Source organism: Eschscholzia californica, unplaced genomic scaffold, assembly GCF_041429995.1.
Source record: "Eschscholzia californica isolate CP2 unplaced genomic scaffold, dmEscCali1.0.p SCAF_6, whole genome shotgun sequence".
Taxonomy (NCBI): domain Eukaryota; kingdom Viridiplantae; phylum Streptophyta; class Magnoliopsida; order Ranunculales; family Papaveraceae; genus Eschscholzia; species Eschscholzia californica.
This window is the reverse complement of record NW_028238483.1, coordinates 956939-971170: the sequence shown is the minus strand read 5'-3', so window position 1 is coordinate 971170 and position 14232 is coordinate 956939. Positions and strand designations below refer to the sequence as shown.

The 14232-nt window shown below is 35.8% G+C and overlaps 2 protein-coding genes across 5 annotated transcripts; one reads left to right on the top strand and one right to left on the bottom strand.

Annotated features, from left to right (window-relative positions):
* The first annotated feature begins 5131 nt into the window (after nt 1–5131).
* LOC147530704 (uncharacterized) lies at nt 5132–10349 on the top strand. Of its 4 annotated transcripts, none has more exons than XM_086648089.1 (9): nt 5132–5387; nt 6769–6820; nt 7253–7326; nt 7889–7990; nt 8075–8218; nt 8366–8417; nt 8615–8688; nt 8887–8976; nt 10013–10349. In XM_086648089.1, exons 1-9 carry the CDS (start codon nt 5263–5265, stop codon nt 10068–10070), a joined length of 771 nt encoding a protein of 256 aa, XP_086504215.1. In that variant the 5' UTR covers nt 5132–5262; the 3' UTR covers nt 10071–10349. The 4 variants fall into 4 exon arrangements, with proteins under 4 accessions (XP_086504215.1, XP_086504216.1, XP_086504217.1 ...); XM_086648090.1 differs by having other exon boundaries at nt 9956–10349; XM_086648091.1 differs by having other exon boundaries at nt 5134–5387; nt 8887–8980.
* A 60-nt stretch (nt 10350–10409) lies between these two features.
* Nucleotides 10410–13999, bottom strand: LOC147530703 (polyadenylate-binding protein 8-like). The gene is made up of 7 exons (XM_086648088.1): nt 13459–13999; nt 12053–12828; nt 11875–11952; nt 11678–11767; nt 11272–11556; nt 10916–11104; nt 10410–10821 (listed from the first exon to the last, which is right to left on the bottom strand). Exons 1-7 carry the CDS (start codon nt 13697–13699, stop codon nt 10603–10605), a joined length of 1878 nt encoding a protein of 625 aa, XP_086504214.1. The 5' UTR covers nt 13700–13999; the 3' UTR covers nt 10410–10602.
* Nucleotides 14000–14232: the final 233 nt, after the last annotated feature.

Sequence of the window (14232 nt, the reverse complement as noted above, 5' to 3'; positions counted from 1 at the left end):
TACATATAGTTTAGATAACATAACAATGAAAAGATTTACTAAAATACAAATCTAGCCTAAGTATTTGACTAAGTCGAATTCGGTTGTGAGGGAAGGATCGGCTGGTACATGGGCAGACCCGGATGGGTCGTGTATACATAGTGTAATAGTTATTCATATTACTGTTAAAGGGTTTGGCCAAACTTTAACCTCATGATACAGATCTAACCTATGGAACATGGACAAATTGAAATGGATAAAAGTTGAAAGATAAAGGTACATGTTACACCAAATGAACATGTCTTACTACATTTAAGCTTCCCATATTGCACTATATATCAAGGCGGAAGCTTACTTCCTATAATCCGTTAGGAATAGAAAAAGGTAAAACACACCTTCCAAAACCGTACGACACATCCTGAGATTAAAGACGAAATTTCAAGAGTCGTCCATAAATTATCTGCTTCAACAAAAGTTAGAAAACTAAGAGAATGAATTATATATGATAATCATATAAGCATCATAAAGCTTTTAGCAAAATTTGAGTTTTTTCTACAAATTAACGTACCTCAATGCCTTCGGTAGTGTGAAAGCATCAGAAATCAATATAAATAATGAGAGCCAACTGATGAAGAAGCCAGTATTGAGTATCCTATTGTTTTTCAAATCACACCGAGAAGCTAGGGTTTCTTTCGAAATAGATGAGGTCTTCAAGAAGCTAGGGTTTCTGTCGAAATAGATGAGGAAGAAGAGGGAGATTTTCAACAAGATAAATTATGAGAGCCAACTGATGAAGAAGTCACGATTGAGTATTTTAATTGTTTGAGAATCATTATTTTTTTCCTTGTCCTTATGATTTTGTTACTCACTTTCTCTTTAGATTTACTTATTTGATATGTTCAGTTTCGAAATTCTTAAAAGGAAAAAAGAAGAAGAAAACGCATGGAAAAAATGAAAAGAATGAGATTTAATGAGAGGAAGAGGAAGGGGTCATCAAGGCTCTTCTTCTTGAAGATGGAGATTTGGACGGTCGTTTTTGTTGAGCAGATTAGATGTATTTAATCTATCCTACATGTAACACACAAAATTTGTCCTAGTCAGCGTATAGTCATCAATGTAAGAGAAATTAAATTGTGTCCTAGTCACATTGGTTTGCATTCATTTTGTCCTTGCTTGTCCTAGTCATATTTTATGTAATTATTGTGTCCTAGTCACAAGGATCTGTTTTGTTACTCACTTATGAGAGCCAACTGCAAGAAGCTAGGGTTTCTGTCGAAATAGATGAGGAAGAAGAGGGAGATTTTCAACAAGATAAATTATGAGAGCCAACTGATGAAGAAGCCACGATTGAGTATTTTAATTGTTTGAGAATTATTATATTTTCCTTGTCCTTATGATTTTGTTACTCACTTTTTCTTTAGATTGACTCATTTGATATATTCAGTTTCGAAATTCTTAAAAGGAAAAAAGAAGAAGAAAACACATGGAAAAAATGAACAGAATGAGATCTAATGAGAGGAAGAGGAAGGGGTCATCAAGGCTCTTCTTCTTGAAGATGGAGATTTGGACGGTCGTTTTTGTTGAGCAGATTAGATGTATTTAATCTATCCTACATGTAACACACAAAATTTGTCCTATTCAGCGTATTGTCATCAATTTAAGAGAAATTAAATTGTGTCCTAGTCACATTGGTTTACATTAATTTTGTCCTTGCTTGTCCTAGTCATATTTTATGTAATTATTGTGTCTTAGTCACAAGGATCTGTTTTGTCTAATAAATTTATACTATAAGGAACCTGCTTAAAGTAAAACATAATAAATATGAAACATAATTTATTGGACATAAATCCTTAATAGGAACTTATTTAAAAATTTAAAAAGTAAAAGATACCAAACATAAAAATCAAAAGATAACAAATATTCTTATAAAAAAAAGATTTTAAGAATTATCATCTATATTATATAAAATATAATTTACGGGATATAAATCCTAAATAGGAACTTACCTTAAACTTAAAAAATAACGATACGAGACATAATAGATTAAATAACAAATACTCCTATAAATGAAAAGACTTTAAAGAGTGGGATATAAATCATTAGTAGAACTTATCTGAAAATTTAAAATTTAAAATCCAAAAAATAAAAGAGTAAGAGATAACAAATAATCTTATAAAAAAAAAGATTTTAAAGATATGATTTATATTATATGAAATAAAATTTACTCCTATGAGATATAAATCCTTAATAGGAAAGTACCTAAAAATTTAAAACAAAAGATTTCAAACATTAAAGATTAAAATATAACAAATACTCATATGAAAGAAAAGATTTTAAGGATTATTATTTTATATGGAGTATAATTTATGGGATAGTAACCCTCAATAGGAATTTTAAAAGAAAGAAAAAAATAAAACGGGGTTAGCCCCGGCAAGGCTTTTATCGAGCCAAGCCTAGTCCGTCGATCTCAGAATAAAGGCCAAACCCATGCTCGAGATAAAACTCAGGTTGACCTGACCTGGACCGATAAACACCACTAACCGTGTCGATGTGTCATGAAGGTCTCATTAAATCTTTACAAGATCTTACATTATCCATATATTAAGAATTCTGATCTCCAACATGAGATAACAAAGAAAACTTTTGGAGTATTGACTCTCTTCCAACTTTTAAGTCCTTCAATAGTGAATGTAGGTCGTTTGAGTGGTTCTGTTTCGAAGAAAAAGCAATGAAAACAAAATTCTGCATTCCTTGAAGGAGAATACACTAACCAACGATAATGTTTGAACCATGGAGGTTGAAAACGACGTAATTGTTTCCCACACATAGTGCAAGGATATTCTTTGAGGATGGTTGAGAAGGCAAAATCTCACTCCGTTGATCAACGTGAAGTTTTCAAATTCGAGTTCTCAACCCCGGGTCACGTTGAAAACCAGTGGAATTCATTTTTTTGGGTTGTAAAACTCTTTCATCTTCAAGTACTTCTTCCTCGACCCTTTTGAGATCTAGAATGTTTGTTATTCTTCGACTTCAAGTGCGGATGTATCAATATTAAGCGATGAAGAAGCATCTTTATTTTATTATCCATCGTTTACTGGTTTGTAAAACGATAAAAAAGTGTTTTTTATGGGTTGGAAGATGGTTCAACATCCAGACCTAGAAAAACCATCCACACACAAAGAACTTCAAAAATCGAATAAATTAAAGATACAATCAATAAATGAACTATAAGTGACAACTAAATAAGTCAATAACTTACATAAATAAGCTAAACATAACAATGATCAATATTTAATTAAGAAATCAATAGTTCTACAATATTTCAGTCAAGACATCATAGTTCAAACAATTTTCAGTCAATTTCGAATATTAGTTTTATACAACTTAATTAAGGATTGGGATTCAAACTTTCACAAGTTTTGTATATTTGGTTCTATGAACTATTAGTAAAAAGTAAAGAAGTTTATAATCATTGTGAGGGGCTGAAATCGCGGTCAAGAAGTCAGCGAGACTGGGTCATTGACCGCAAGTCACACCTCCACCTGTTAATGTTTTATGGGCACAAACGACATTCTTGAGCCTAATATGTGACAAGAAATGAAACACACCTGACCGTAAGATCTTTGGGGACACCAGGATGCTACAAAAAGACCCCGACAGTCAAGTTAGTAAGCTTGCAATAAAAGTAAGGGTTTTTTGAGCTTACCCCCTCGAAAATAATTGGTAATTGAGTTTACCCCCTTCAGTAATTGGTAATTGAGCTTACCCCCTTCAATTTAGTTTTTTTTTGTCAAAACTACTAAAGACACCGTTGGCATGTGATAATAAAATCATAAATTAAATAATTTATAAACAAAATCAATCTTTACTAATCATATTTTCGAGTAAATGAAACAATAAAATAAGGTGGAATATCTACTAAGAATCACATTGAAGAATAATTGCTCTTGGTAGTCACAATTGTTTCATGTACGCCAAACACAACCTTTTTGTTTTTGTCAATAATAGTAAGTCTAAGGGGGTAAGCTCAATTACCCATCATTGAGGGGGGAGGGGGGGGGGGGGGTAAACTCAATTACCAATTAGTGACAAGGGGGTAACCTCAAAAAACCCTAAAAGTAATGAATGCGAGAGCGATGCCCTTGCATGTTAACGTCGAGGGGATGGTATGGGTATGACGCAGCTCGTTGAGTGGTTGGAGCTCGATTTCTACAAGTTAGACTGACTTGCTTGGAGAGACAATATGACCGTTTATAAGGTCTATCGTTGAATAAGGCGCCCTGGTGAAGTCTGTCTCGTTCAGGGGTATGTACCGTAAATAAAGTGAGATGTTTGCCTTAGTGAAGGGTCGACCTGGTGTCTTGTAAGAGTAAATCACGTGGGTGATGATGAAGAGTCTGACCTCTCTATAGGAGAGATAAAGTAGGCAAACCCTTGATAAAGTAGACAACCTCCTAGAGAGATAAAGTAGGAAGACCCTTGATAAAGTAGATGACTTCAAGTAGGCAGACCCTTGAGTAGTTGTCAGGAAAGAGAAAGTATATGCTTGCCTCTTTTAGATAAATCATGTATTCTCCGAGAAAAGTACTTGATAAAGTCTTGTATCCGGGTGCAAGACCGTACTTGGATGCGAGAGAGAGAGAGAGCGCAAGACTATACGAGGGATAAAGTAGTGTTGTAAGCTGATTGCGGAAGGTTTCGATGTCAAATAGTAATGTCAAGTGACTATCCGATATATTAGTCGGTAACCAGATATCAGACAGTAATGCCCCATTTGCCCTCCCTAACATTTCTAGTTCCGCCCTTGAACGAACCTAAAGGTCAATTAAGCTATGGTCCTAAAGCCCATCAAATATAATTTTCCAACCTCCTGTGGTCAGCAGTTACACCCCACTGTGATATATGCACTACCAACTGAGTTATCAATTGCTGGCCACGGGTTACACCTAATGCCGTCACAAAATTTGGGGCTGTTTGGGAATTCCTTTGGATTAAAGCATGCTTTCTGGTGACGTGTTATAACGCCCTTTTAGCTTGTGACGTGGACGGTACATATCCACGAGATAAAACAACTAGTGTCTGCTACTGCGACGTCTCTAAGTACTATCGCAACCCCTATAAACTACCACGTATACACTTGTGATTGCTTTTTGGAATTGTCGTACCTCCCATTCTGACCTTTCACCTTCTTCTTTCCTAAACTCCCCCTCTATAAAAATCTATCTGTTCTCTCTCTCTCTCTCTCTCTCTTAACTCTAAAGAAAAGTAGTAGTAGTATAAGAAATGGGGTCTGTGACTGTAAATGTATTGAAGACTCTGTTCATAACGTTAGGAGGATTGATGATAGCCGCTCTCATTTACACACTCTACATCGATGGTCTTCCTTTTCGGATGGAGCTCTTGACTCCGTAAGCCATAACACAAAACTTTCTATCTTTAATAATGTTTCTTGATTTCTTTCTTTTGCTGAAACTTTCATACACAAAACTTCAAATCAATAACTACCCAAGTTTGAATTTGACTTCTTTATTGGTTTTAATTTCAATTTTAGTATATATTGATGACTGATTTCTGATTCAGGACTTTCTAGTTTTTATTGTTTTGGCAAAATGTGGAATCATCCAAAAAGTACTATACCCATGTGAAATCAGACCTCTTTGGCTGTTTCAAAGGCCAACCTATGTGATGCCTATAGGATTGCTAGGCACTGTGAATAGATAGCCATGTGACACGGCCATACAAGGCAAGAATCACTCTACGTAGTCGTATCTTTGCCATACAAGGCAAGAATCACTCTACGTAGTCGTATCTTTGCCCGTAATGACTCCTTTTTTAAAAACATCAATGCTAGGTAACCCAGCCAATTTAACCTACTTGGTTGACAAGTACATCCGGACCACACTTGGAAAAAGAAAATAAAAACTTAGATAGAATCCGGACTGTTTAGAAAATAAAAATTGATCTTTGGCGATGTATGACTTTATGCGCGCTCAACCATTCTCTCTGTCAGAGCAAAGCTCAAGGTGCGGAGGTTACTTCTGCGACCTTCCTCCTCTGCCTCTCTGGTCAGAGCAAGGCTCAGGGGGTAGAGCTTACTTAGATCCACCTATATGCTTGCCTTTATGCTATGAAAAAGTCTAAGGTTCCTTGTAGACTCGTACTGACCTCCCTACAGTCTCTCTGGTTAGAGTAGGGCTGAAGTAGTAGAGCTTGTTCAGGTCCAAATATTCTCTGCTAACTAGCAACGACTCGTTTTTTTATGTGCAAATGAAGCTGGCATGTGCCGCTCAAAACAATCCCTCGACATGATCAAAGCTGACCAACTATTGGTTCAACATACCTTCTCTTTATGAACCCGAATTCTATGGACCTTTTGCGCAACCTCCTCTCCCCACTTTCTTGTCTACTATCTTGTAATTTGTTAATGGGTAAGATTAAATACTTCAGACTAGCAATGTTAATCACTTCGGTTGGGAGTTGTTGTATGTTTCTCCCCAATGGGAAGACTAAAGTTCGAATTTTACAGTTTCGTCAATTAAGTTAATCAATTCCTGGATAAGATGATTGGATCAACTTCTGTTGACTAGTACTGTCGTAACAACCATAACTCTGGTATTACTACAGATTAAGAACTATCTTGCACATCCCCATTTGGTTTGTAGATGTTAGAACTATTTCATATTTTTCTTAGAGAAGTAAAGGATTCCAAACCACATAAAAGTTGTCTATTGAGTCTCAATCATATTTTGTTATGCATTTATTTACTTGTGCTTACAACTAATTTTACAGGTGGATGGCTGCAACGTTGATCGATTTCTATATTCTTACTGCAGCTCTAGCGGTACGACACGATAAACTTATACCTTGATTCCACATTTTCAATTAAACAAGCTTAAGTCATTAATATGCTTCACTCTTCAAATAACTCAAAATTTCATCTAATTTTACGGTACCTTACTATGTTACGTTGCTTTCACTTATTAGTCACTTTCCATGTAAGAACGTGCATATTTGACTAGCTTAATCTACCCGACATTAGGTTTTCCGTTCGTTTTAAGGAAATTAATGTAATACTAGAATTGATTAAATGGCTCATTCACCCATTAGGACTATTATTTAGCTCGTAAAATATTGTCTTTGTGCTCGATTTTAATGATTTCATAATTGAAAATCATCAAAACATAGGCCTTCACTTATTACCATAATCATCTTCTCCCTCTGAGACTTTTACAACTAAAGCTTGCACTCGTAACTGTATTTATCTTACCATCAGGCATGGGTAGCTTATAAGGAACAGAGTTTCATCAGTGCAGTTGCTTGGATAATTATGTTAATATGTTTCGGCAGGTATATATGCATTTTCTTTTCTTCTATATTTTCCTCTTAGAAACTATTGATTTTGTAGGTTGAAATTACGTTCTTACATTGTATATGGAAGTATGGAACAAATTGCTGCGTGTGCACATACAACGTTTAGATTCGACGCTCAAAATATCATTTGTTCTGACTGCTTCATTTAGTTCAAAATATACAGAAACGACGAAACATTGTAAATCAGCAGTACAAACATAGTAAAACGACATTTAATATTTTGAATTTGAATTGTTCTGGGACTACGGGAATTTGACACTAGCAATTTCCAGCACGATTCATATAGAACCCATATACAGCATGATTCATATAGAACCCATATACAATTAGATTGTTCTTACTAGATTATTACTTGGACACATTCTTTGGCTAATCGATCCAATTAGTACTTATCCTTGTACTGTTTGTATTTTTTTAGCCGGCATGAAAATGGTTTGTTTTTGTATTTTTATTAGGCGACTCATTGCTCTCTGTAATCCCTTGTTTACTTGTAAACATTATAGTCTACTGATAAATTTTCATTCTATTGCACTTTCAGTATAACTACATGTGCGTACATTTTGATGCAACTTTTCAAGTTATCATCTCAGGAATCTTTCCAAGATCCATTTTATTACGTTTTAGTGAAGCAAAATAGCAAGTAAGTTAGTGAACTCATTCTAGTTCTTGTGTTCTTGAGTTTCGAGTTAAGATCCTCTTAATAGCTTAGAAATTGTGATCTTAGGGATGGTGCTGAGAGAAAGAGAAGGTTTTCATCAGTTGTGATTGCAAGAATCCTGTTTAGTATATTGGGTTGCTTCATGTTGGGGTCTCTTATTTACACTATTGTGACTGATGGAACTCCTTTCCGCAAAGAGCTTTTGACTCCGTAAGTTCACGAGTACATTTTTATGCATCGTTTTCTATTAAACAATATATTTGCAACTCACAAGATCACATATTTGAGAGGCAGAGAGTGTTTTTACTTTTTCCCTTCAAAAATGTACATGTAACTGATGCTACGAAATTTTTGCAGGTGGTTGAAAGTCACGCTAGTTGATTTCTATATCAATGTCGTGACTATTTCGGTATGCCACTACTACATTCTTTAATTAATACGTGTTTAGTAGAAATTTCCAAAAATAAAATTGCTTCCGAATAGTATACTTACTACGGTATTGTTTTGATAAATGTTGATCATGAACGACGACGAGTGGTTAATGATTTTGCCATGCAAAAAGAGATCATAATTTAATGCTTCTGTGTGCGAAACTTATAATTTCAGGTTTGGGCAATTTATAAAGAATCAAAGTGGATAAGTGCATTAATTTGGATAGTTCTATTTATCTGTCTGGGCAGGTAATCTTTTCTTTCAATCCCTCTAAACCGTAAATCTAATGCTTATTGTCTATCCTCATCGGATATAACCTTCTCACAATATTTTCCTACATTAGTATACTTGACGTGTAATTATTCTATGATGGTATATATACTACTTTAATTTTTACCCGAAAGATCTGTACTTGGCACTAATATCTTCCTTTTATCTGTTTTCAGTATTACTATTTGCGCGTATATAGTCGTACAGCTTTTTCAGCTGTCCTCCGAGGATCCGCTCTACGTTGTATTATTGAATAGTCGCAACAGGCAAGTAAGAAATACTAATTATTTATGGACATATTAGTATCTAATTATTTATCATAAGGCGAGAATAGTTGTTTACATCGAAACATAACCAATAATGTCCGATTGGAACCTTGGTGGTTGATGATGTATAGTATACCGGCTGCTATCTGATACTATATAGAAACACAACCAAATATGACATATATTGAATGATAGTATCAGCATTTTTAAAAGTAAAGTTTCTCCGTAGAGTAGAAGAAAGATTGTTGTAAACCTCTTTTATTGGGAAATGCTAGGGTTACTCATTTGATTACTAAGAGGATGACCAGTCCACTCATATAGCTGTGATGACCTATACAAAAGCAGATTTTGGTCCAAAATACAAAAGGCCACCTCATTATGTGAGTAGACTAGTCATCCTATGAGTAATCCAATGAGTAACCCTAGCATTTCCGTTATTTACATTTCGATTGTTATTCCATATTATCCCCATTTATAGTTTATCACCCTTCGATCTTCATTGTCCAATATTAGTGTTTGGAAATAATAAAACTCAAAAATCTAGTAGTAAATCATGTCTTGGTGGGGTAATAAGACTTAGGTGGACGTTGGTTTTTATGTCCAAATCTGACTCGCTTGAGATATTAGTCTTAGTTTAGGCCCTAGTTTATGTATGATTTGACTGGAGTTATAAATAGTTTAACAAAAAGTATACTCAACCCGCTTCCTGGGACTCCCACTTGAACCGTCGGTGAGAGAAACACGGGTTTCTCTCTCCTCTCACATGTTTTGTCACGTGGAGGGAGAAAACCTTATTTCTCTCACAGGCGGGTCAAGTGGGAGTGCAAAGAGGCAGGTCATGCAGACTTGTTGATAGTTTAAGTCAGCTCCTACATGAGTCAGAAGCCCCAGAACATATTAAAAAAGTTACACCAGTGGAACCTAGTTTAAGTTGCATAATCTTTGGAATATTCTTTGTGCCTTTGTTGCTTGATTTCAGGAATGGGTTTAAGATGCAGTTGTTGACTTAGAATGTTGTTCTTGTTGGTTATCACAGACGAAAAGGCGATGAACCAATCGATAATCCTACCTCATACGGCCATTTATACGAGTGAACTCAGACAGTACTTGATTATATACTTATATATAAAGGATGTATGCTATTTAGACAGAAGGCACTAGAAAAAATTGTTTATTGTTAGTTAATGTAGATGCATTTTGAGAGACATGTTACATATATTTCAATATTGTAGCTTCATGATGTAATCAAGGCTGCCGCCGAAAGCACAACCTTTGTGCTGTAGGAGGGGTGCTTGTTTGAAAACAGTGTACTTGTAGATTGTTTTGAAAATGGCCGGAGTGCTAATAGAGCCACACCCGCTTATAAAATCAAATTCGGATGCCTTTAGCAGCATAGTTTACTTGTTAAGTCATTGGTCGAAGAATTGAAAATATAAGAAGCAGAACTCAATAAAGAAATATCATCTGTAACTAAAACCAGTCGAACAAACACTAATTTAAAACCAGTCTCATATCAAACTAAAAACTTTAAAACCATTATCCAACCTCCCTTAATAAAAACCCTAAATAAATAAACCAAAGTCTACATCTCCCTCTCTCTTGATAAGTTAGAAGATAAATCCATCATCAATCAGTCAGCGACAATGAAGCAACATGGTCTGATCCAGAATCAGTAGCTGACTGGATTACTTGCAAGGCCTCGCCCACTTTCTTGTTAAGGGCATCTGGTGACTCTATCAAATGGAGTACCTCCGTCTGGTCCATCTCCAGCAGCATCCCTGTAACTTTGCCCGCATTCTCCGTCCCTATGCCCGCCACCAGCGGAAACAATTGTTGCCCAAGCATCTGAAAAATCATGCCCACATAAACTGTTTAAGATCCTCTTCTTAAATCATTTTCCATAATTATCGTTACAAAATATAGTTTCTTAGGTTCATACCATGTGTTGTTGGTCACGGTCTGCGGAAGCTAAAGCAGAGGCAAGTGGTACAGGACCACCTGGACCAGTTCGCGGTGCTCCTATCACAGCAACAGGCGGCACACCGTTTGGAAGCACAACCGACGGGCCAATCCCATTTCTTGTGCTTGGCATGTAACTAACCCGTTCTTGGCTGAAATTCCGCTGCAACTACAATAAAAAAAAGAACAACTTACGTTAGGTGCTCTACTGAACACTGATACCTCTACTACTTTGCTTTGATTGTTTCGCGTTATTTTGCAAAATTCAAAAATTTGCACACATTCAACCAAAGATTTCCCCAAATGTGGGTTTTGTTAGAAAAAGATTGGGGTTACCTGTTGCTGCTGCAACTGTTGTGAGATTAGTCCTCTCCTTAGGCCCCCTCTCTGTGCAAACTGTCCCTGGAGGTGATACGGTATCATAAAATTGACCCCACCACCTGACGGTACAATCTGCTGCGGGTATGCAAAGCCTGCAGAATGAAGAGGTAGCAGAGCTGGGCTACCTTGACCATAGTAAAGCTGCTGAGCGCCAAGTCGGTTCCCTACAGGATGAAACGCGGGAATCCCTAAAGGAACAGGTGACATTGTCCCCGTTGACTGGATTTGAGCGAAATGGGCCTATACAATAACAGACTCATGTTGTTAGTAATAAGAACATGTGAAAAATGAATTAAACCTAATTCCCCAAGCTAGATACTTCATGCCATCATTTCCAGGTGAGCGAGGCGAGGAAGATTACCTGAAGTATTGCCCTCCTCTCTTCTTTGCGTTGGGCCACAGCGACATAGAGTGGTTTTCTCCCAATCATCTTCCCATTCATTTCATAGAGCTATAAAAAGACCGGACAGAAGAATTAAGTTGTCGAGAGAGAGGTAAGACATTGTAAAAAAAATAATTAGATTAGAAAAAAAAACACAACAAGCACTATCAACTTACAGCTCTATTAGCTTCCTTAGGGGTGGAAAATGCAACAAAACCAGAACCCTTACTCTGCCCATTCATATGAAGCATTACCTAATGAAGAACATTGAAAGGTCAGACATCATTTTACGAATAACAAACTAAAAAAATAAGTGAATGAGCATCCATATATACAACTTTTGTCGGTCCATACCTTGCAAGATGTAACTGTTCCAAATTTAGAAAATAATTCTTTCAGTTTCTGATCGTCAATAGTTTCCTCAATATTTTTCAGGTACAAGTTAGCCCCTTGCAATTTCTCGAATCGATTTTTCCTCTCCTGTTCATATTTGGCCCTTAACTGGGCCTCTCTTTCAGATTTTCTTTGAGCCTTACCCACATACCAGACCTTGTCATCTTCAGTTTTTCCATTCAGTTTTTTAACAGCAGAAGCAGCATCTTCAGGGTTTTCAAAGTTAACAAAACCAAATCCCCTCGAATTACCAGTTGCATCTCTCATTACAACTGAACTAGTGATGGGACCATAAACTCCGAAAACTTTCTTAAGATCTTCATCAGACGTCGTTGCAGATAAATTTTTGACATATACATTAGTGAATTTTGCCACTCCATTTACTTGATCCCTTTCAAGTTTGCGAACGAAAAGACCAACATATGCTTTCTTCCCATTGAACAACGTCCCATTCAAATTCTGAATCGCATTGTGGGCAGCTTCCTCATGATCAAATTGCACGAATCCATAGCCTCTCGATTGACCATTGTCATCAGATACCACCTTGCAAGACAATACGGTACCAAAAGATGAAAAGGTTTCGTGCAATGTCTTATTATCTATGGAGGTGTCCAAATTCTTAATAAATACATTAGCAAGACCACTTTTTCGCATACTGGGATCTCGGTTTGAGAACATAATTCTGATAGGCTTCCCACATACAGGTGTGAAGTTCAAATCATTCAAAGCCTTCATAGCTGCAATTCAAAATCAAGTGGTAAGTTTCGAAAACATATAATAATAAAAGATTCAAAATGAAACCAACCACATATTCAATATTATTAATTTAAAGGATTATATTTATTTATACAAACAAGATATGAATTTATTTAGGACATAAATGTCAAATCATAAAATAGTATTAAGGTTACAAATGAGAAACTCATTGTGAAATCATAAAATAGTAATCGATCCTTCTAAGAAAAACATCGCGAAAAGCAAAAAAAGAAAAAGAAAATTGTACCATCATATCGACTTACAAAAAAACGTATAGTCTGGAACAAAATATTTTTTTGAAATCAAGACAAGTAGAAGGACCTTCCAAAAAAAAAAAAAAAAGACAAGTAGGAAGAAGAGCAACAGTAATAGTACCAGGGGCACTTTAGTCTTTTTCATCCAGATAAAAAGACCAAAATACCCCTTGTCTCATTTGCCCAGTCACTCAAAGTGAAAAACCCTAGATTAAATCAACATACTATATATCTATCAACATTGAATATATGAAAAATAAAAACAAATACATGCATGCAGAAAACAACAATAAGATGATGAATTAATCGAAACCCTAATTTAAAATTCAGAGGAGGGAGGAATTGGTTGTTACTCACCATGTTGACCGTTGATGTAGTTGACATAGGCATAACCAAGAGAAAAATGCCTGGTTTTGTCTCTGCAAACCCTAATTGACATAACCGGACCAATTTGGCTAAACAAATCATACAACTGTGCTTCATTTACGGATGGATGTAGATCTCCGACGTACAGAGATACGCATCCGTAAAACCCAGTTCGTTGATCCTCCATTCCTACCGCTCTTAGTGCTAGTACAACACCACCACCTTTCGCCATTAAAACAACACAAATAAATATTAGAAATCGATTATCAATTGATAATGAATCTAATAAGTTTATTCTTTTATGGGTTTTTGTGGGTTTTTTGTTTCTAGAGAGAGAGAGAGAAAGTTGAGTATGTAGAGAGAGAGAGATGGGAAGAAACCGTAAAGGGGAGTGGAGTATTTATAGGAAGAGGAGGGAAGTAGGGGGACTGAAACCGAAAGATATATCGATTGGGAAAGAATGTGTTTTTTTTTTTGTTTCACAGTCAGATTGACTCATACTCTTGTGAGTATCAGTGGGTGTGTGTGTGTCTATTTTCTTATGTGGCAAAATCTTAATAGATATTCTATCATATTTGAGAAAATTAAAATTAATTAATTCCCTAAAAATACATCTCAAAGATTTTGCTATTTACAATCTATATTCATTCCTAGAATGCATCTCAAAGATATTGCTATCTACAAAGCTTCTCTCTTTAGTGAATGTCTTTAATAAATGATCTTTTGTGAGAAATCCTGTATCTGACTATTAGAATTATACCAAAA

Bases quoted from the DNA above. Each gene is read 5' to 3' on its own strand.
- LOC147530703 (XM_086648088.1), bottom strand. From the start codon at position 13,699: ATGGCGAAAGGTGGTGGTGTTGTACTAGCACTAAGAGCGGTAGGAATG. The intron at 11,768-11,874 runs GTAAGTTGATAG...GTCTTTTTATAG, and splicing joins CTAAGGAAGCTAATAGAGCT to CTCTATGAAATGAATGGGAA. The intron at 10,822-10,915 runs GTATGAACCTAA...ATGATTTTTCAG, and splicing joins ACCGTGACCAACAACACATG to ATGCTTGGGCAACAATTGTT.
- LOC147530704 (XM_086648089.1), top strand. From the start codon at position 5,263: ATGGGGTCTGTGACTGTAAATGTATTGAAGACTCTGTTCATAACGTTA. The intron at 5,388-6,768 runs GTAAGCCATAAC...CTAATTTTACAG, and splicing joins CGGATGGAGCTCTTGACTCC to GTGGATGGCTGCAACGTTGA. The intron at 7,991-8,074 runs GTAAGTTAGTGA...TTGTGATCTTAG, and splicing joins TTAGTGAAGCAAAATAGCAA to GGATGGTGCTGAGAGAAAGA.